This window comes from Sphaerodactylus townsendi, linkage group LG05, assembly GCF_021028975.2.
Source record: "Sphaerodactylus townsendi isolate TG3544 linkage group LG05, MPM_Stown_v2.3, whole genome shotgun sequence".
Classification (NCBI taxonomy): domain Eukaryota; kingdom Metazoa; phylum Chordata; class Lepidosauria; order Squamata; family Sphaerodactylidae; genus Sphaerodactylus; species Sphaerodactylus townsendi.
The window spans coordinates 113,988,002-114,010,842 of record NC_059429.1 but is presented as its reverse complement, the minus strand read 5'-3'; the positions used below and the strand labels follow the sequence as shown (position 1 = coordinate 114,010,842).

The 22,841-nt window shown below is 43.8% G+C and overlaps 1 protein-coding gene across 1 annotated transcript; it reads left to right on the top strand.

Moving 5' to 3' along the window:
- Positions 1-539: 539 nt before the first annotated feature.
- Positions 540-20,760, top strand: B4GALT5 (beta-1,4-galactosyltransferase 5). The gene is made up of 6 exons (XM_048497257.1): positions 540-666; positions 5,343-5,459; positions 7,857-8,044; positions 8,493-8,615; positions 11,215-11,316; positions 17,539-20,760. Exons 1-6 carry the CDS (start codon positions 562-564, stop codon positions 17,684-17,686), a joined length of 783 nt encoding a protein of 260 aa, XP_048353214.1. The 5' UTR covers positions 540-561; the 3' UTR covers positions 17,687-20,760.
- Positions 20,761-22,841: the final 2,081 nt, after the last annotated feature.

Here is a 22,841-nt window from a genome sequence, read left to right as displayed (position 1 = left end):
CACCCCCCCCCCCCCCCACCCCCCCCCCCCCCCACCCCCCCCCCCCCCCACCCCCCCCCCCCCCCACCCCCCCCCCCCCCCACCCCCCCCCCCCCCCACCCCCCCCCCCCCCCACCCCCCCCCCCCCCCACCCCCCCCCCCCCCCACCCCCCCCCCCCCCCACCCCCCCCCCCCCCCACCCCCCCCCCCCCCCACCCCCCCCCCCCCCCACCCCCCCCCCCCCCCACCCCCCCCCCCCCCCACCCCCCCCCCCCCCCACCCCCCCCCCCCCCCACCCCCCCCCCCCCCCACCCCCCCCCCCCCCCACCCCCCCCCCCCCCCACCCCCCCCCCCCCCCACCCCCCCCCCCCCCCACCCCCCCCCCCCCCCACCCCCCCCCCCCCCCACCCCCCCCCCCCCCCACCCCCCCCCCCCCCCACCCCCCCCCCCCCCCACCCCCCCCCCCCCCAGGTACAGCTAGAAATCCATCACTGATACAGTAACTTACAGGCGTATAAGACAGGGCTTGCTTTTCATATTCTGTTGTCTGATTGCTATGCAGAGGGCCCTACTGATGTAAATATGAGTGAAATCAGCATGGAGGAAATCCACCAGTTCTTCTCTCAAGACCCCACTATCAAATTAGGAGGCCACTGGAAACCGAAAGACTGCCTGCCACGTTGGAAGGTAAGCTGGAGAATAGGGATGCTGAAAGGGGAACTTCTCTGAACAATATTGACACCGTAAGGACTGGAATATAGAACTAATACATTTGGAACTCCTTTTTGCAGTTGTGTCTAAAGTCAGTTTATCCAAAGACTAGCACTTGTGGATCCCAGGTGGCCCATAATTTATCTCAATATCTTCATAGTAGTCTTTGTCCCAGCTACCATAATTCATGACCTTCATCCTTTTTAAGCCTAATGATTCCTGTCAAGTGCCCTGATTAAATGACCCAACAAGTAAATAAAAGTGGCATTTGGAGCCTTGACAGCAAGGGTAGAAGCTATTACTAGTCCACAAAGAGAGACATGCCAGGGAAGGAATTATTCAGAGCAAGCATTTGCTGCATTTAGAAAGGTTAGTAGTATGGTACATTGTGCTAAGAGTGACTGGCCCAAACTCAGCCAGTAAGCAGAGTGAGAATTTGAGCTTGAGACTCTCAGATCCTAGTCGGACATTCTCACACTGTGCTGCTGCTGCAATCTACTTGCACATCCTAGCATCAGTTTTGAGTTCCCAGTTTAGCACTAGAGGCAGATAAGTCTCTCTTAGGGTGTCTGTGTCACGCAGTTGCAACCTTCTTGGGGTGAGGCATCTTGCTATCATATCAAATACACTGGGGAAATCCTGTCCCAAACATTGGTTCTGTCCACACCCTGGATGTTCTGAAAACCCTGTCTCCGTACAGTTCTGGAATTTTGTTACATCACAGAACCTTGAATTGTAGCAGAGCCAAGATTTTAAAAGAATGCTGTATGAAACTTCCCTTGGTTTCTGAAGGCAAAATATTTCTACCATGAAATTGCCCATTTTGATGGATGGTGTTCCTGGAGATAATATTCATATGTTGATTGTACCCTCAGTGATTGCACCAACTTCCTCTTAGAATCACTGAGTGGGTGGAAACACTGATTTAATGTACAGTAGCAGATACCAGCTAATAATGACCAAAGCTTTTAAAAATATATTGGTACATTAGTAAAATCCATTGGTTCACCCATAAGTTGAGTATATTCTGGGTAGACTCGGAGGTTACTGCGTCCTGGGGAAGTGATTCTGGTGACTTCTTGTTCAGTGACTTTGATTAGAATCACGCTGCTGTGCAAAAACAGTAACACTGGATGTGTCATAAAATTATTGACCGCTCAATGAACTATAGGTTGCTTCAGAGATCTACTTGTACTTGAAGCACTGTCTTGCCTTCACATTCCCATGAAGCAGCTTTTGAAAAAATTGGAATACATTTTATTAGGGACAAAGGAATAAAATACAAGAGGCCATGAAATATTTAAAAAACACCAAAAACCCCATACAAAATCATAACCACCTTAACATTCAGAACTAATGAGCCAACCAAAAGTAGCAAAACTAATGGGGCCTCTAAAAAGCGCAAAAGTCCTTCACAAAATTGGGCAAGTTGGGGATATCAAAAATTGAGAATGGGCGGCAGCTCCCAAATCCCATTCGCCAACTGCACTGCTCTCTTTCAGCCCCCCCACCACCACACACATAATGAGGCTGAGAAGCGATGATTACTTTAACATCTGAACAAAAATTATACACAATCAGGACCATATAACTTCTTTTAAGGATGCAGCTATTGGACTGTCTGCCTAGATATGATACAAATGGCTGAGATTTCACTTACTTTTTTATATCATATACAGTGGAACCTCGGTTTTTGTTGATAATCTGTCCGAAAAGAATCGATGAAAACCGAAACTGAAAACCGAGGCAAACTTTTCCATAGGAATCAGTGTAAATCCAATTAATCCGTTCTAGGCACTCCAAAAAACATACCAAAAACACATTTTTGGTGAATAAACATAGTGTTTAATGCTGAAAACAGTAACAAATAATAACACTATGACCAGCTTCAGAGCCGGTGGACCAATGTCGCACCAGAAAGCTGTCCAAAGAAGTCTGTTTCTGACACCTCTTTAAGATTTGTCTGAAATGGGGCAAGTCATTGTCATTAAACAAGTTGCAGACACGGCCTGCAACAGCTTTGACTGGGTGATTTTTCTCCACAAACCCCTGCACCTTACTGCAAATCAACGAAAACCGAGGCAAATCAATGAAAACCGAGACAAATGTTTCAGTGAAAAAATCGATGAAAACCGAAACCGATGAAAACCGAAGACAATGAAAACCGAGGTTCCACTGTAACTTCTTTTAAGGTTGCAGTTGTTGGACTGTCTGCCTAGATATGATACAAACGGTTATCTGAGATTTCACTTATTTTTTTATATCATATATGACAATAATCAAATCAAAACCAAGGAGAACAGAAAATTGGCCACAAACACCCAACCTGCTACACAATCTCCAGTTCCTAAAGAGTTTGTGCCACATGATGTCCTTTGGTGATTTCTTGGAAGGACATTTGATCTCCCTTACTACCATTCAGTGGCAATATATTGCTTCTTTTTATATCCTCTATCAACTCTTGAAGTTTTTTTTGCTGAGAACTCATAACGTTTTACACAATCACAGTTTTGGATGAGGCACAATCATTCATGCTGTTGGAGCAAGATGACCTCTCTATGTGATCATTCATTTCACTGAGGCAGGTAGACTTCTCCATAGAGTTTTCCATAGGATTGGATCAAACATCTCATTTAGAAATGAGGAAGACTCATTTGTATCTTTAGACAAGTTGACTTCTCCATAGCGTTGGAATCAGCAATCACATTAAGAGAGTGCAGAGTCAATCATAGCTTCAGAACAAATTGGCTTCTCCATAAAATTAAAATGGAGGGGTCCCTGATCCAACAAAAGCATTTCTCCCGAGGTAGTAAGATTCTCTGGAAGTATGGTAACTTCCTCCCTTCCGAGTGCTGTAAAGCTGTTGTTTAAAGAAACCATATCATGGTTTTTTCAGCTTCTCAAATCTTCCTCCTCCTGAGAATATAATTCATCAATCTTTGGCTGTTTGCTTGAGTAGGGGAACCAGAACTTACCCGGGTTAGTTTTTGATAGCCATAATAATTAATCGTAATAGTTTATTTGTTAGAAGAAGTAATGGGAGCTCTTCCAAAAGCCAGCACTTCACTTCTGATCTGCATGTCCACTTCTAAAATCACTCAACTAATAAAATAAAAGCCATTAAAGCCAACGGTCACCTCCAGGCTAGACTATTGTAACTCGCTCTATTCCGGCATTCCCTTGTGTTTGATCCAGAAATTAAAACTGGTCCAACATGCGGCGGCTCATCTGCTCACAGGGGGCGCCTTTCGAGAGCATATTCAACTTGTGTTGCGCCGCCTGCATTGGCTCCCGGTTGAATTCCAAATCATCTTCAAGGTGTGGGTGTTGACCTTTAAGGCCTTGCGCAGCCTGGGACCCTCGTACCTTTGGGACCGCATTACCCCATATGTCCCAACTTGACCTCTGTGCTCAGCAGAGGCCAATTTACTGAAGGTCCCCGGCCCCTCAATGATGCGGCTGGCCTCCACTCGGGCCAGGGCCTTCACGGCTCTGGCGCCAACCTGGTGGAACACTCTCTCTCCAGCTGTCCGGGCCCTGCGGGACCTTGGGGATTTCCGCAGGGCCTGTAAGACTGAGTTGTTCCACCGGGCCTTTGGAGAGACCAGCCACTGAGGGTGCCCCTGCCCCCTCCTCTTTACCCCCATGGGCCCTAATACCATCAGGACCCATCATTTTTCATTAGGAGGGTTTCGTAAGGGTGCGGGCGATGTTTTAAGATACGACTGTTGTTTTAATTATATGCATGTTTTAGATGATGTTTTATCTGTACACCGCCCTGAGCCCTTCGGGGATAGGGAGGTATACCAAATTTAATTTTAAAAAAAATTAAAAGAGCAGTACTATATAACCTAAGATTAAATGGGAGCGTTGTGGGATTTCTGGGGATCCCCTGAAGATGCCAGCCACAGATGCAGGCGAAAAATCAGGAGAAAATGTTACTGGAATACAGCCATACAGCCCGGAAATCCCACAACACTCCAGTGCTTCTGGCCATGAAAGCCTTCGACAACACATTAAGGTAAAATTGACCCAACCCTAACCTAACCCTAAATAACAGCCATAAAACTGATGTCTTGAGAGAGCGATAAACAGGCACTTCTATCCTGACACCATGTTAGATATTCCTCCCATGCAGCAGCTTCTTAGCAAGGTTTATGTGTTTTTATGTTGGGTTTATCAAATTGCTTTTATGCTTTTACTCTCCTTGGGTCCTGACAGCCCAATCGGGGGTGGGGAGTATCAACCTGTGGAGGATTTGCCCTCCCCAAGGCACCTGTCCCCGGAGAGGAGCAAACATGGCAGTGGGTGGATGCCACAATTCTCTGGGATGTTTGCCCATGGTACCAGGCGCCTCATCAGTCAGCTTCCACCCTGGCTTTGTGGGCAGTTACAGCATGGCCCAAGGCTTGGATTTATGCAACCCTTTCGGGTGGCATAAGTCCATTAAACCCTATGGAGGGCTCTCCAGCTGTCAAAGTGTGTGCTTTTTTCTGTCTCCTCACACTGGAGGCAGTGGGGAAGCACAGCAGCAGCACAGTCCCCAGCTGCCTGGGGCTGTGGTTGGACTGCCCGGTGCTCAAGAGAAAGACAGGCATACAACTATTTCAAATAAGTCTCAGAAGAGCTGATCAAGGTTTTTATCCATCTAGGTGGCGATCCTCATTCCATTCCGCAACCGTTATGAGCATCTCCCAGTCCTTTTTAGACACCTCATTCCAATGCTGCAACGCCAACGTTTACAATTTGCATTTTATGTGATTGAGCAAGTAAGTTACCTTATGTGCATCTCTCCTACCCTTCAAGGCTAATTCCTCTCCTGTGGAACTAAGAGAAACTGCTGATGCTTTTTCTCCCAGGCAGCATTGTGTAAGAGTCATATTAACTGTCTTTCCCCTGGGGTTCTTGCACAACGTTGTTAAATCTCCAGAGTGTGTCTGGAGTGTGATGACAGTTAATACTTGCCAAGCTGCAGACTGTGGAAGCTTTCCAGAGTGGATGTGTTGTGTGGTGCTGTGCTCCAAAAACTGTTGCAGTGACTGGCATTTTGTACCCAAACATTCCTCTATGCAAAGCTTCTAGGATACTAAAATTAACATTTTGTTGTGCTTTGTAAGGTGTGTGTGATATAATCGCATGGGTATTTGAAAGCTGAAGACGGCAGAAATTTATATTTATGGTCCAAGGCTAGTGGTGGGATTCATCAGGTTCGTACCACTTTGGCAGAACCAGTTGTTAAAATGGTGCTTGTATACAACCAGTTGTTAAATTATCTGAATCCCACCACTGGAACCGGTTGTTAAATTATTTGAATCCCACCGCTGCCCGAGGCCTTTTGAATTATAACAAAAGTGGCTTTTGTTCATACTCAAACATAAAACTCAGCCTAAACACACAGTGCTAACTTGTGTACTCAAAAGCAAAGTGTTCTACTAACATTGTCAACATATTCGAGCAGAATTTGCTGGAAGGAGGAAGGTTGAAGAATAGAGGAGGACTTCTTTAGGTCTCTGTCACAGGGCGAGGTGACGTGGCAATTCTTTCAGTTCTATTTTCAGATGAACAACAATACCGGGATTTTGTCTGAAGGTCCCCTTTGTATGTAGCTGTCTCCAGTAATACATCCAGGGCCTTAAGGCTTGTAGCCTCTAGGTTGCAAGCAGTGATAAAGCCACAAACCCAAACTAAAACACCGTTTTAGGCAGATAAAATCATGGAGAGACCTAACCTACTCAAGTTGTGTTGCAAGTAAAGCATGATTGCTTTGTTGCAAGTAAAGCAAGGCTAAATCTGAGTAGCCTTGGTCTTCTATTTGCCTTTTGAAAATCTCTCTGTCTTCTGGTTGTTGTGGGCTTTCTGGGCTGTGTGGCTGTGGTCCAGTAGAACTTGTTCCTAACGTTTTGCCTGCATCTGTGGCTGGCATCTTCAGAGGGGTATCACAGAGAGAAGTGTCTCTGAAGATGCCAGCCACAGATGCAGGCGAAATGTTAGGAACAAGATCTGCTGGACCACGGCCCACAACCATCAGTTGAGTCCTGCTGTGAAATACTCTCGACAGTACTCTCTGTCTTCATTTAACCTTTTCTGAAACTGATTCAGAGAGTTTATTCTTCAATGCCAGACACTTTCATGCCACCCAAAGTTGAATTTTTCAACTTTGAAAATACCGCCCTTCGGGGATCGGGCGGTATATAAATTGAAGAAATAAATAAATAAATAAATAAATAAATAAATAAATAAAATTTTTAAATGCTAATCTATTAAACTACCTTACAAAAAGTCAAACTGGTGGTTTCTCTACTGCAGTACTGCAAACTTGGAGTTGCTCTTCAGACTTTTGAGAAGTCTTTATCTGAGATCCTGTAACCAGAGAAATCAGGGAGATCCTGTAACCAGAGAAATCTGAGATCCTGTAACCAGAGAAATCAGGGATTGAATCTGAAATTGTCTGCATACCAAACTTATGCTCCATGAAGCTGGAACCCCTTCACTAACAATGTATTGCTCATGGCTCTATGGTTCTATTTTGCAATGATGAAGCCCCAGTTCAATATCTGACATCTCCAGATAAAAGTACTGAGTCCAGGAAATAATCCATATGAGCCTTTACCATCAATAAGTGAATTGACTTGATATAAATTGGGTGTTTGAGAACCAGAGACTGTTCCTGTTGGGTATTTTGCCATTTAATTGGTTGTATATTTTCATTCATAAGTTAAGCTGATTGTGCCAAGGGCTTCCATGTCATCCCTGTGTCTCTCTGAGAGTTGGAGTTGTCTCATTAGCTTCTAGGGCCATGCTGGCAGGGGCTGATGGGAATTGTAGTCCATGAACATCTGGAGTGCCATAGGTTGGCTAACCCTGTTCTAGGGCAATCTTGAATATCATGGTGCTACCCATGTGGCCCGGAACTGCTTGACATACATCCAAAACAAAGAACTTCCAGCTTAGCAGAATGCAGTCTTTAGTTTAGAAAGGCCTCAAACTGTGTCTTTCTCCTTAGAGAAGTGTCTTTCTCCTTAGAGAAGTGCAAAATGTATGTGTACCCTATCCCATGGCACACATTTCATTGGGGCCAGGTTTCTGTACGCAACACACTACTAAAGCCATCTTCTGTCTTGTGGACAAGCTTGAATGTAATCGGGATGTTTGGGTTCTCTTGCTAGGCTGGTAATCAGCCCTTCAACCGTGCCATGCTCTTCAATGTTGGCTTTCGGGAAGCAATGAAGGACTTGGACTGGGATTGTCTGATCTTTCACGATGTGGACCATATACCTGAAAGTTACCGTAACTACTATGGCTGTGGTCAGATGCCAAGACACTTTGCAGCAAAGCTGGATAAATACATGTATCTGTAAGTAACTGTGATTCCCTGTATGTGTGCTAGGTACCTAAAAGATAAGTAGAAAAATGAAGGCAGGCTTCATTGTAGCCCAAGACTGACTTAGCCTGTGGGGTATAGTGCCAGCATGGTGTAGGGGTTAAGAGTACTGGACTCTAGTCTGAGAACTGGGTTTGTTTCCCCACTCTTCCACATGAAGCCTACTGAGTGACCTTGGGCTAGCCACAGTTCTCTTAGAACTCAGCTCCACCTACCTCACAAGGTGTCTGTTATGGGAAGGGGAGTTTGCAAGCTGTTTCGAAACTCCTTGCAGTTGAGAAGAGCTGGATATCAATCCAAGCTCTTCTGTGTACCCTGGAAAGCTGTGGCTTGCAACAGGCTGTGAACTGCCTTCGTCTCTGATAAGTTCTATTCACAGCAGGTTTGACTAACATTATTATTTTCTCCTTTTTCAATACAGCCTCCCTTACAATGAGTTCTTTGGCGGAGTGAGTGGCCTAACAGTGGAACAGTTTAAAAAAATCAATGGCTTTCCTAATGCCTTCTGGGGATGGGGTGGAGAGGATGATGACCTTTGGAACAGGTACGTGGCATACAGGAGGTGAAAGGGTACCCATTATGCGCAAGTTCTAACTTTGTATGGTTCTCCCACAGGCTACCAGATCCTTAGTATCAGACAAGCAATGAGACGTCCTCTGCATGATTTAACATTGCAATAGAATTATTCTGGGTGGCCTCTCTTTGATAAGCAGGGGCTATAGCTTCCTGAGCAAACCTTGTGTGCCTTTGCCTGCAGTATAAGTTGCCTGAGGGCTCTTTCTAGTCCCCTTTTGTGTTGACTGGCTGTTCCTTCACGCTCTGTATCAGTCTTGCAGAGTAACATTTGGCTGTTGCATGATCTCAGAATTCTTTCAGAAGAGTAGGGAGAGAGGGGCATGAGGGGTTCAAACCACAGTGCAACTTGAATATGTCATGGGGAGGGTGCATTCAAGCGTCAGCCAGACTCCCTCCCCCACCAGGAACAAGGAGGTGGAGGAGCATTGCACTGCCTGCTGCCTCCTTTTCCTCCTCCTGCATCCCACCACCAGCATCTGCCTCCCACCCCTCAAGCAGCTGCTGCTGGAGGCCGCCAGTTTCCCACCCGCTACGGGTGGCTGCCTGCCCTCTGTGTAGGCTTCTGCTGCACGCCTCTTCATTGGACCCAGAGGCACCCGAAAGTGAAGTCAGTGGGCACAGAAGTGAGTTGGGTTGCTGCCCCTAGGCCGGGGGCTACATTTCTCCCTTCTTCTGGCTCCCTCCCAGTGCCGTCGCCTACCCACCACATCTGCTGCAGCTGCCACTGGCTGGCTGCCCTTTGCTCGGGTTTCTGCCACCTGAGAAGGCCAGGGGTGGGGGAAGAGAAGGCAGGCAGGTAGACTGGGAATCCTTTTATAGCCCTGCTGGGGCATGGCAGAGGTCTGATTCCTTCTGCCCACTGTGTTGAAAAAACAATCCAGAAGCATTAACATTTTTCTTTTTAAGATCTCAGTGTGCCAGCTCTCAATGCTGCTGGGATTTGAAGAAATGTTCCGCATACACCTCCTTCATTACCCATAAAACTTTAATTTTTCTCCAATCACAAAGAACTACAACTCCCAAAAAGCTGCATGTTGAAGGTGCCCAAAGGAAAAGGAGGTGTTTACTTTCCTTCTGTTCCTGCTCAAGCAAATCTGGTTGTTTGTTCACCTCGTGACTGAACTCTTTTGGGTTAGGGAGCAATCTCTTACCGGCAGGGGAGAGCGAGGAGGAATGGCGCCCAGAGTGCGCGTGCACCCCGCCACACCCTGGAACGCCCACGTCATACCCATGCACCAGCGCCTGTCCAGGGCATTCTCCCCCCTTGTCCCATTGGCACTACGCCACTGCTTACGGGGAATGTTTCCTGCACAGATATCCCAGCGGCATCCCTCCCTAAGAGGGAGGCAGCAGCTGTATTATTTCAGTAGGATTGTCTTTCTGCCAATAAATGGAAGGGGCAAGAACTAGAAAAGAACTTCATGTGAGTTGCCCCATCTGCTTCCACGAGCTCCCTGTCCCTAGCATTAACTTACATCTGGATAGATGTTTACACAGGAAAGAAGCATTCAAACCTCCTCAGTTTCTATCTGTAAGAGGAAGGACTCTGAGGATAAGGCTTATGCTGGCAAAATGAATAGATTGTAGAAAGCCATAATTAAAGCAAAACAAAAGTCTAGTCAGAAATACTGTGACGGTTCTTCAGAGAGCACTCCTAACAGGTCTACTCTTTCAGCTATGTCTCCTTTTTCCCCTTCCCCCCTTTCCCTTTTCTTTCTTCTCTTTTCATCTATTGCTCCATCTATCTCCATATTTTCCTCTCTCCTTTCCCCCTTTCCCCTTCCCTTCCCTTGCTGAAACTGCAGAACTTGTTTTTCCCAGAACGTCATAATGTTATTGCTAACATTAGTACATCTCAAGAGCACAAAGAAAGTTCCTCCTACACAAAACATTAGCCTTCGCAAACTTTTCTTTTGCAATAGTAGGGAAGAATTATGAGCACTAGTTTATTTGGGGGCGGGGGGAGAGAAGAACTATGACAGACAGATGATCAATAATTGAAAGGATTACTTGGAGTAGAGATGTCTACTGTAGAGATGGACTTTATTGTATGTCTGTTCTGCACATGAATGAAGTTACGTCTGTATGTGGAGGTATTTCAGGGAACGGGAACGTAGCTTTGATACCGCTATTTAAAACATGGGTGCCTGATGTTTTGTTTTGGGGGGGGGGGGGAGTGCAATTTTAATTCCTGCCTCAGGCACCATTTTCTTTAGCTATGCCCCTGTGACACTTTCTATCTCAGGTGTACCTCTGGTTGGTTTTAGAATAATGTGTTTTGCTTGAGGATAGGAATGCAGATTTACTCTGCCGAAATGTTCTCTTAAGTTGAATACCTAAAGCACACAGCGAAAACTATCTGCAGTTGAAAGCCAACTGGTACAACAATCTGGCCTAGGGGCTTCCCGCTTGTCAGATTTTAATTATCTATGTTCTAACTGGTTTAAATATGACTACTTGGTTGAGTTAGCTTTGCTGGGAACAGGCACAGTGTGGCACATATTGCTCATGTTGCGGAGTCTTAGAAAATGCGGAATTTAAACCACCTTTTTTTATCTTCCCGTCAGGGTACATTATGCAGGCTACTTGGTAACTCGGCCAGAAGGAGACACTGGGAAATACAAGTCAATTCCTCATCATCATAGAGGCGAAGTACAGTTCCTAGGAAGGCAAGTTTTACCGTTTTAAACTTTAATTGTATTGATTTTTTTATTTTTCAACCAAGAAAAAAAGCAAATACAGAAACACAGTAGGAAAGCCATCATAATGCAACCAAGAAGGAAACACCATTTGGAAAGAGGCGGTGATGCTAAGCAAAGATTCTGTTCTTAACTCTTTCTTACCTGCCTTAAAAAGCACATCCAACATAAACATGTAATAAAATATACAGTGTTAATATATTTCTAAAATCTATTACCCCAAGTAAACATCTCTATATAACTGCCTTTGGCACAATTTACATATCTGTATATTTCAATATATATTATAATAAACTACAGAGGACATCTATACTTCCCCAAAAAAGTATTTTCCATTTTCAGATTCTTGGCTACCCTTGTTCGGTTCATGGGCTTGTACAATATGGCCATATCCCAGATCCTGTGATTGAGGAAAAGAGAACTTCCACTGTAGAGTCAAATAGAGTCTGCAGTGGCGAGCAGAAATCTGATAAGCTTTTTGGAGGATAAGAAAACACATTGTTACCATCATGCATTCTAAATATTTCAAAAATATTTTGAAAGTCACAGGTAATTGAGGCAGAACAAAGTCCTCAGCCATGTAGGTTCCAGTTACCAGCATGCCTGATCATCACGAAAGCATACAAACAGTTGGAGTCCACTGAGTCTTAAATGCTTATGTGAAGCTGCTTAGAAGACTACCTCTCTATTCTGCATTGGTTAGACCTCACCTGAAATATTGTGTACAGTTCTGGGCACCGCAATTCAAAAAGGATATTGACAAACTGGAACGGATCTAGAAGAGTGCAAACAAAATGGTAAAAGGTCTGGAATCCATGCCCTACGAGGAGAGACTTAGGGAGCTAGGGATGTTTAGTTTGGGGAAGAGAAGGTTGAGAGGTGACATGATAGCCATGTTTTGATATTTGAAGGGATGTCATGTTGGTGAGGGAGCAAGCTTGTTTTCTGCTGCTCCAGAGACTAGGACCAGGAGTAATGGGTTCAAGGAAAAGAGATTCCACCTAGACATCAGAAAAAACTTCCTGACAGTAAGGGCTGTTCAACAGTGGAATGCATTGCCTCAGAGTGTGGTGGAGTCTCCTTCTTTGGGGGTTTTGAACAGAGGCTGGATGGCCGTCTGTCAGGGATGCTTTGATTGTGTGTTCCTGCATTGCAGGTAATTGGCCCTTGAGGTCTCTTCCAACTCTATGATTTGCAACTTCTGGCCATATGGAAATAGAGTTTACTAGAAGCCTTGCTATCATACTATTTTCTAAACTTCATAATCATGGTTAGGAGCTTTTAAAGATGTTTTTGAACTTTTAAATGATGAGATCTTTGGTATTCATTGCTACTTCGGGGCCCTTCGGGGATCGGGCGGTATAAAAGCCGAAATAATAAATAAATAAATAAATAAATAAATACTTGGCTAAGACTCTTCCCTTGCTAATAAGTAAATACAGGATGTGTTAGACTGCTTTAGATGACTTCTTCCTGGCATCTTCTGTAATTGCAAAATAGTACAAATTTCTCTGAAACCCTAAAGGTGAAATGAAGGAGTAATTAGTAATTAGGTTTTGCAGAGTGTACTTTTAAGTAGCTTCATACTGAAGCACTGAATGAGCCTATAGTACATAAGGTTCTAGGCAAATTTCTACCACCACCCCATTCCCTAAGCAGCCCTTGGGTAGAATTACCGGAACATTCCTCTTCCCTTCCATTCTGCTGTTTCCTCAGGCCTATGGCAAGCAGGCAAGGATCAGTGATTCTCTTCTAAAACCACAGCTTGAACTTGCTCACATGTTGAATCTGAGTCCTTGAAAACTTTACCCCTTAACTCCAGATCTGTCGGGAGTTTATGATTGAGTGATGGAGAGATATTCTGCATATGCACCAAGGCACTCTTTACTCCTTTGCAGAATCCAGAACAGAGCCCTGGTAGTAATAACATTTTCTCGAGCTGAGCCTTAGACCACATTAAAAATTCATTCAGATTCATCCCCTACCACCAACAGATCTGCCACAGGCAGCCCAGAAATTGTTTTGGAAAACCTAATCAAAATTGTTAGCTTTCTTTGAAGTGACAAATGTCTAAAATGTCACAGGATTAAGAGGCTGAGCTTTGCTTTCTCTGTCCCAACAAATTGGACGTGCTGGCAGATGACGGACTGCACACCTGAACTCTTGTCACCTGTTAGCTGCCATTGTCTTAGTAACAAGCACCTGAGGCTGAGTGCTGTCTGAAGTTACAGTGGCTTGTGATATAGAAGTCATTTCTGTGTTCTTGAAAGAGGAGGGGGAGCTGTCAAATCATCTAAAAGAGAGGGAATAAGCATAATAAACTTAATTGAACTCCGCATAATACTTAAATGGGTGGCCGAACTTCTCTTGAAAATGAAGCAGATATTGAGCAGAACTACAAGCGGTGTTCTGTAAAACCACATTAGAAGGAAATGGGACATACCTCCAAATCAGATTTTATTTCTGAAATAGAGTGTGAGTGTGTGTGAGTGTGTGTGTGTGTGTGTGTGTGTGATTCTTGAGAGGAGAAACAAAGCCCTGTTCCAAGCACTTCAGTTTTGCTTGTGAAATACTCAACATTCTGCTCCATTCACTTTGAAATCAGCTAGTGCAAATGTGAAATTAGGGCTTGATTTTTGACATCATTTAGTGCTTCAATATAACTTTCAAGGTGTACAGATTGACACTTTGCCTTTCTGATCTTTGCCATTGAATGGAATCCTGCATGTATTGGAAGCATCTCCAACTTGCTTCCGTAGATCCAGAACATATTTGCCTTCCACATATGTGTTTTTTTTCGCTCTCCAGAATATCCAGTCATAAAAACACGGCTGTTCTGTCATATTCTTATCCTGCCCTTCACAGTGTGTGGTCCAGTTATTGTGACTGTATAGGTTGAGAAAGTGATTCTGAAGTTCATCGAGAGACCTTCATTGACCTTATCCCCTCTCCCCCCACCCGCACTGGTCCTAACTGTTATGCTCTACTGACTTCCCCTGCATTGTGACTCTCTGCTCTTGTAACTCAAGTTTTTCAGGAGCTATCTGTCACAGGATCCAGGTTGATCTGGTTTGTGATGCACAAGATCCGAAGGCTGCAAATGGTCTTTCTAGCACAGGGGTCTGCAACCTGCAGCTCTCCAGATGTTCAAGGACTACAATTCCCATCAGACCCTGCCAGCATGGCCAATAGGCCATGCTGGCAGGGGCTGATGGAAATTGTAGTCCTTGAATATCTGGAGAGCCGTAGGTTGCGGACCCCTGTTCTAGCAGTTCCGTGGATGTGAGTGGAGAGCGCTCCATCCAGTGGAAATGCTTGACAGCTTGCTTCCCTTTTCCTGCTAGTGGTGGGAATCAGTTCAGGCCTGTGAGCCCATAATGATGATTTAAGCAGGTCTTGCCTGGATGGGGCAGTGCCTACCAGCTCCTTATGAATGGCTGTGAGTCTTCTACAGTGGGAATGTTAAATTTATAGCCTTCTGAAATGGCTGAGTGGTGCATTTTAATCTTATGCCTGAATATAAGTTGCTGCAGTAAAAATCAACTTCTGTCTGGTCCTGTTCTTCTTGCAGACATTCACTCTAGCTGATATCCAGCTGTTTGTTGGAAGAGAGCTGGGTGTGACCTCTACCAAAAATCTTGGCAGTTTGTGTTGCCAGAATCCGCACCCTGCCTGTTTCTTCTACATGTTGAGCCTCATGATATGCATTTCCCATTGACATTCCTGCAAACCACCCTATTCAGGCCAACAAGTTGTTCCATGTGGTTGCAAGGGCACTTCCTCCTCCCCCTTCTCCTGACTCATTATTTTATCTAGCTCAGGTTCAAGTCTTGCATCCTCTACAGATCCAGCTCTTCCTGTTTTACCTTTATTTCCAGTCGCTCTTCACCTGTCCTTTCCACAGTGTGTTCTCTGTTTCTTGGCCTGAAACAGGTGGCTTGTGCTACAAGTTTTTGTGCTACTTAGAATAATGCCATAGTACCACTCTCCAGATTTTGTGTGTTCTCTGAAACCTATTTAATTTTTTGAAAAACCAGGTTAATCTTTCTTTGCACTTCAAAAACTTCATCTCTCTGCAGTATTTAAACAACCCTCTATTGGGTAATTGAGAAAGCACCATATTTGCCCTCCAGATTATAGATCTTCTAATCATGTTTGAAACTGCCAGATGCAGGCCTATTTAAATCAAGCTTGAATTTCAGATAGTTTTCTAAACAAAACTATTGCAATTGCTTACTTATAACCATTAAAGCTTGCATACATATAGCTAACGGGAACCTCTTTTCTACCAATTAGGGATGCACTTTGTACCCTGAACATTTAACAAGTTTTATTTTGAAAAATGGAACATTACATGGAATAGTAATGTTATGCTGATTGTCAGACTTCAAAACAAACCACTCACATGGGCACACACACTTTGTCATAGAGTTGTTACAGATGGGATTTTATGAAAAATAGTGCTTGAAAGAGGAAGAAATTGGCTTCGGTTGAGATCCTCTTCCCAAGCCCTGCTATTGGTGTTCCCACCTGCAGAAGTAAGGCAATTGGTAACCAGAGATGGTGCTTTTTGAGTGGTGCTTTTTGAGTGGTGCTTTTTGAGTGGTGGCACTTTGCCTTTGGAATGCCCACCACCTTGAAGCTCACCTGGAGCCCTCCATACCAATGGTGTGTAAGGGGGCAGACTCAGGCATAATTTGTCTGGATCATGTGGGGGGGGGCACATTTTGGCCACCTGTTCCCTCCCTCCCTCTCTTCCCTCCCTTTCTGCTCTCCCCGCACCCAATCCCCAGTCGTGGCTGGCAAGAAATGAGGGGCTGATCCGCCGCGCTGCTCATAGGGACGGAGGAAAGCTAGGGGCATTTTAAAATGCACCCTGGCCTTGTCCCCACCCCCCAGCCATGGCACTACTTGGAGGGATGGAGGAAAAGTTTGTTGATTTTTTTGGTGGGGGAGTTCGGGGGGGGGGGGCAGCAAGCCCCGGGTGCCATTTTATAACAGTACACCACTGCACCTTGCTGTCTTTTAGGTATTAGGCCAATGTTTTCAATTGTGAAGTTGGTTACACACCTTTTAAAGTTTTTTTGTGTGTGGTATGGATCTATACTGGGGACCATAATTGTCATTTTAGACTGTTGAATATTGAGGTATGTTTTTGGGTAGCTTTTCCCCATTGCTAATAATACTAGTGATGCTATGTTCTTACTTTGAGCCTCCTCAAGCAGGTCTCTGAGAGGAGTTGTATACATTCTCAAAAATAAATGTACGTCTTCTGAAATGTAATATTCCACTTGGGTTTTACTATACTTTTTAGATGTTTCTTATTAGCTGGTTCTTAAACGTTATTGTCAGATGTTTCCTTGTATTATATTATTAGATGTTTCTTATACTTCATTGGATGTTTTATTAGGTGTTTTAGAAGTTTTGTATATGTTGGGAGCTCCGAGGGGCAGCATATTAAATTCCGTAAATCAAATCAGTTTCTCCTCATTCCCTTCATCCCTTCAACTCTAAGGGGATTTCCCCTGTTGCGGTCTACAAGATCAGGACTCTCTGTGTGTCTAATCTGGTTTGGAAAGCAAATTCTCTCTGCTTAATAGTGCTTTAAGCTGTGACAGGATTTTCACTTTCCTAAACTAAACACCTAGCCCGTCAGCTGAAGGCTTGCATCTGCGTGCTGCTACAGGTTCTCTGTGCTTGCAAGAACATTAAATACTGGACAAGGCTTCCCACTCACTTTCCAAAAGGAAGAGCTGGACAGAGAATTAGGCATGGCCTCATTTCACATGGTCATGCATTGATTACCCAAGTTGTCCCCTATAAGGGAAGAGAGCAAATAGGAAAAATGGAAGGAGTGTAAAAATGTTTGTGCCCATAGGGATCAACCCACATATGGGAACCCACATGAATATCTTAAAATCAACTTTCATGTCACTAAGGCTAAGCAGACAATTGGCCATACTGTTGTTTTTATTGAGGTGCTTCTGAAAATATTCCTGTGGCATACAAAACAAATCTGCTGTGTTTGATCCTTTGTCCAAATCTCCATTTTATTTCTTGACTTCTTTTGCAAGTAGTGATGGGAGAAGTAGTTTTAGTGTCATTGAGTATTCTTGGAGTGTATTTCTGTAGGGATGGATTTCACCCCTCACCTTGGACTTAATGCCTCTGCTTCTTTCTCTCTTGAAACAGGTATGCACTGCTGAGGAAGTCCAAAGAGAGGCAGGGGCTGGACGGCCTCAACAACTTGAACTATTATCCAAATATTACGTACGACGCCTTGTATAAAAATATAACTGTCAACCTGACGCCGGAGCTGGCTCTGGTAACTGAGTACTAAGAGAAGAGCAAAACATGTTGCTACCTTGTTTTGTGGGATTCTCCTGGACAAGAAAAGTCTTATGTCTAATGAAGGATCACAGTATTTTGAAGAATAATACTGAAAAGCACGCACACAGATAGTCTGTGACTATGGCCCTCCTCAAACTGATGTTGTGCAGTGAGCTTGGACTTCACTTATTTCTGGGTTTTTGTTTGTACAAGAACAGCGGCTTGACCTTCTGCTTTGCCCCTGCATTCCATCTCCTTAAACAATCTCCAACACCAAACTGTACTCAGATGTGCTTTTCCTGCCCATTGAATCAGTTTGGCCGAAAAGGACCTTGGCTTCTTGACTTCGGGTGCCGGGAGCAATCCTGTAGGCAACGGGCCCTAACGAAAGATGAACTGCAACTTAACAATATCATTCTTCTACATCTGTGTCTACATGGGAGGGGGGGGGGATTGTTTCTGTTTTTTTTTTTCAAATTGACCTGCTTGAAGAGAAAATATATATATATATGTACAACAGAATCGCTTCTTAAAGAAGTGTAGGTGTAAATAAGCTGTATAAATTGCTTTCCTTTCTTCTTGAAATTCTTTTACAATTTGAAAGTGAAGGTTTACAACTTAACATGATTCTCATAGACTCCCAGCTGTGCAGGCGCTTCAGCACACCATGACGGCGCCCTTGTGAGTAAATTAGTTCAGTATTACTCACCTGGCTGGTTGCAGGATTAGGAGCTTGTTAAGATGTGATGCTTAACACCATAAAAGTCACAACAGAGCTTACTTTGGGGTAGGAAAAATGGTTTGGGGGGCGGGGGAGAATAGGGATTAAATTTATAAAAGAACAACACCCACACCCACCCACCCATCTTGCACCATTTTGTATTCAATGTAGCCTTTCTGGGCCTTTTTCTGACAGTTCAGCATATTCTGCCATAAGTCCCGTCGCGACAAACAAACACCTGTGGAATACGCGTCCACATCCCTTCTGCTTTGCCTTTGCAAGGGATGGTCTTTCCAGCAAGCTGTCCTAGCTTTTGCCTACTTTTGAATCCCTTCACATTCTCAGTTCAGTCTGAGTTTGGGAAGCCAGCTGCAAATTACTATAGATCATGATATCACTGTAGATTTTTTTTTTCCTCCCAAAAGCTATAGTGATTCCTGTAACTTAATTTTTGCGGGAGGGAGGGGTTTTATGAATAGTATTTTGATATTTATTGTGTATACAAAATTGTACACTGAATTAATTTAGGCGAAAGCTGTAGTTTAGAGCTCTTGGTTGTGGTAATTAACCAGAAGGAGTATTGCACAAACGTTGGGATAAGTTTATCCAGACTTCAGATTTATAAGCAGAAGAGTGAAGGGCATTGAGATGAGTTCAGGGGGAGGGGGAAATGTGAGCAATGGGCAGAAGTGCTTGGTCCATATTCTCCATCCAGTTTTTGTTTGAAGCTGTCATCTTAGATTTGTGCCTTTTTTCGTTTTGGTTTGTGTTTTGGTTTAAAACCGATCCATCTGTTTATACATTGCGTACAAGCCTTTTTTTTTTAAACTGGGTTCTATAATTCTGGTAAATGTGTCTTTTTTTGGATTGCTTTTTAATATATATTTATAGACAGATTGTGAGTACTTAACCTCAGAAGTACTTTGATTTCTTTTACTGCACTGTTGCCTTTGACTTCCTTAACTTGCATAGTTTACATTTAGTTTCTTGGTTTGATGGCTGTATGATCCCCCATATACATCTGTTGTGGGTGTGAGTGACCAGGCCTCCTTTCTTGTGTCTAAAAAGTTATAAAAATGTGTCCTCCTTGTGCATGTACATACATGCATGAGTTTGAAGACATGTGTAGAGCTTATCAGCCCATATGAAAGGACAGCAAGTCTGCCCCTGAGAATGCTGGTAGGTGTGTAAATTTGGTTAAAAGTATTTGAAATAAGTGTGCTTTAAAATACTTCGGAAGGGAACCCTTCATAGCTGCTGCAGAGCAGAGGTAAGGATTTGAGTGGGTTAATTTTTAATGACACACGTAGCAATAAAGACCACTAAATTTTGATTTTTCCCATATGGATGATGCCTATACATATACCCTTCTCTTCCTTTTCCCCTGGAAGTCCTAGAAAATTAGCAAAAAACCCCACATTTTTGTTTAATGGTGCTTCAGCTGAGGAATGTATTTCAAGCTGTCTGAATTTACCATCATGTACTTTTTGGATAAATTGTTCGACTAGAACAGGCTGTCTACCACTTCAGATCTCTCAAGCTTTTTAACATATGTAGCCATCAACCCCATTTCCTTGAATAACACGACAAGGAATTACCTCTGCTCAGAAATGCACTTACTAAAGATCGACATGGAAGGGTCAGTTAGATTTCCTAATCAATGGCACTCTTGGTTTATTTTGGCGTCCGGCCCCCCCATCACATTGCTTTCTTTCCCTCTTTAAAAATGTGGAATCTTTTTTAAAATGTGCACTGTTAATCTTATCAGCTAAGTCAAACGCTGTATAGTTAATGTAATTGTTCAGAAACATAACTGTCAAACGCATGTGATACGGTGTAAAAAAAATCATCTGTAAAGTGTACATAACTTTGGCAGCTGAAATTCAACAAGGCCACTGCCCCCCAGTCCCCATCAACACTGTCTGCTAACACTGCTGGAGGGGGGGTAAAACATGATAAATGCCTCTTTTTTTGTATGCGCCATGTGGGTCTTTATTTGCTACAACTGTTGAATATCCACCATTTTGGGGGCTTTTTTTTTTCCAAAAGAAAAACTCTTCTTGAAAGAGTTTACCAGCTGAGCAACCGCCACATATTTCCAAACGGCTCCTTTCACAGGGAACATTAACCAAACCACCCTTAACTCTGTTCCGCCCTGTTCTGTTTGAGCTTGCTCTTATGTTTTCTATGAGGTGCCAGGGGTACATTTTTGCACTGAAATCTAGTGTTTTAAAACACACACAATTTTCAGCAAAGCAATCCTTCGTGTCATTGCATTTATTTTCCCATGTGTTTGTACATTTTTGTATTTGTTAATTTATGAATGATTTTTTCAGTAAAAAGAATACATATTCAAGAACTGGGATATTTGAGTAATGTTGGTTTATTTACTTGAGGGGAAGTTGGCTTGTAAAAGACTCAAATGTACGATTAGTTCACAGCAAACTGAAGCAGCTTGCTTTTGAGGTAACTCTTGTTAGCTTCACTTTCTCCACACTCCCTCATTCCTTCAAGCAACAAATGACGAACCTCAGATTTTAACCATTTTAACCAATTTTTTCCTTGTGTGTTTGTGGGGGGGGGGGGCGCCATTCCTCATTGTTCAGGTAAGTTGCTTGAGTTTGTGACAGAGGCACAATGCTTATTGTCCTTCTGCTGTTTGCATCTTGCTAATGCTCTGAGACAGCAAAAGCCCAAAGGTATAAGGTCAGTGATGGCGGACGTATGGCACCCACGTCAAAGGTGGCACGCCAACATTCACCAACACCTGACTACAGTTATTCTCCCTGTTTGAGTCGGAGTCAGTTTTGTTTGATCATTCAATGTTTCTTTATATAAATCATAGCACCACACATGGCTGGACTATTTTTTTTTAATGAATGAAATAATTTTTCCTTTTGGGGGGAGAGGGGGGATATGGAAGCATGAATTTTTGACACACTGAGCCCGAAGGATTCACCATCATTGGCAGAGATTCTACCAACCAGCTAGAATTATTCTGATAAAATTAACAGGCCCTGCGGGCAGGAAATAGGTGTTGATTTTAAGATGCTGGGTGATTTATATCTTATGCCCTGGCTACATTTTAATAGAGAGCCAGAATATCCCTTAATAACCTAGGGGGCAAAAAATCCAAACTTCACATACACGCTACAAGGGTCAGTGCTATCAGTCACAGACCAGGAAAGGGATTTGGGCGTCTTAGTTGATAGTTCCATGGGAATGTCAACTCAATGTATGGCAGCTGTGAAAAAGACAAACTATGCTGGGGATCATTAGGAAAGGAATTGATAATAAAACTGCAAAGATTGTCACGCCCTTATATAAAGCAGTGGTGCAACCGCACTTGGAGTACTGTGTTCAGTTCTGGTCGCCACATCTCAAAAAGGATATTGAAGAGATAGAAAAAGTGCAGAGAAGGGCAACGAGAATGATTAAGGGACTGGAGCACCTTCCCTATGAGGAGAGGCTGCAGCATTTGGGACTCTAGTTTGGAGAGGAGATGTCTGAGGGGGGGATATGATTGAAGTCTATAAAATTATGCATGGGGTAGAAAATGTTGACTGAGAGAATTTTCTCTCTCACACAATACTAGAACCAGTGGGCATACATTGAAAATGCTGGGGGGAAGAATTAGGACTAATAAAAGGAAACACTTCTTCATGCAACGTGTGATTGGTGTTTGGAATATGCTGCCACAGGCGGTGGTGATGGCCACTAACCTGGATAGCTTTAAAAGGGGCTTGGACAGATTTATGAAGTCGATTTATGGCTACCAATCTTGATCCTCTTAGATCTGAGATTGCAAATGCATTAACGGACCAGGTGATTGGGAGCAACAGCCGCAGAAGTCCATTGCTTTCACATCCTGCATGTGAACTCCCAAAGGCACCTGGTGGGCCACTGTGAGTAGCAGAGAGCTGGACTAGATGGACTCTGGTCTGATCCAGCTGGCTTGTTCTTATGTTCTTAACCTAGAAACGAAGCAGGGTTGTACCTAGTTAGTATTTGGATAGAAAATCCCCAAGGAAGACCAGGATTGCTGCAGAGACAGGTAATGGAAAAACCACCTGTTCATCTCTTGCCTTGAAAACCCTATGTTGGATCACTGTTCATTTGTTGTGCCTTGATGGCACTTCATTATTATAATTATTAGATTTTAATGACTGCATTTGTGTTGTGTTTGGGAGACTGCCTAAGGCAGGTTCCCCCTGCAGAGGCAACATAGTTTTCTAATTATCTCTAATTAACTTTAGCTTAGACAATGCAGCTCCGTTCTGTCAGTAGTGACGCATTTCTCTGGCACGAGAAGTCCTTTCCTGACAGCCCTTGAATCTTGGGCAGGGTTTTAGTGCCAGAGGAAGGCACCACTGCTAAGGGAATGAACGTACGGGATCCAACTTCATATTTCTTTGCTCAAGCAAACAAGTTTTTTACTTTGAAG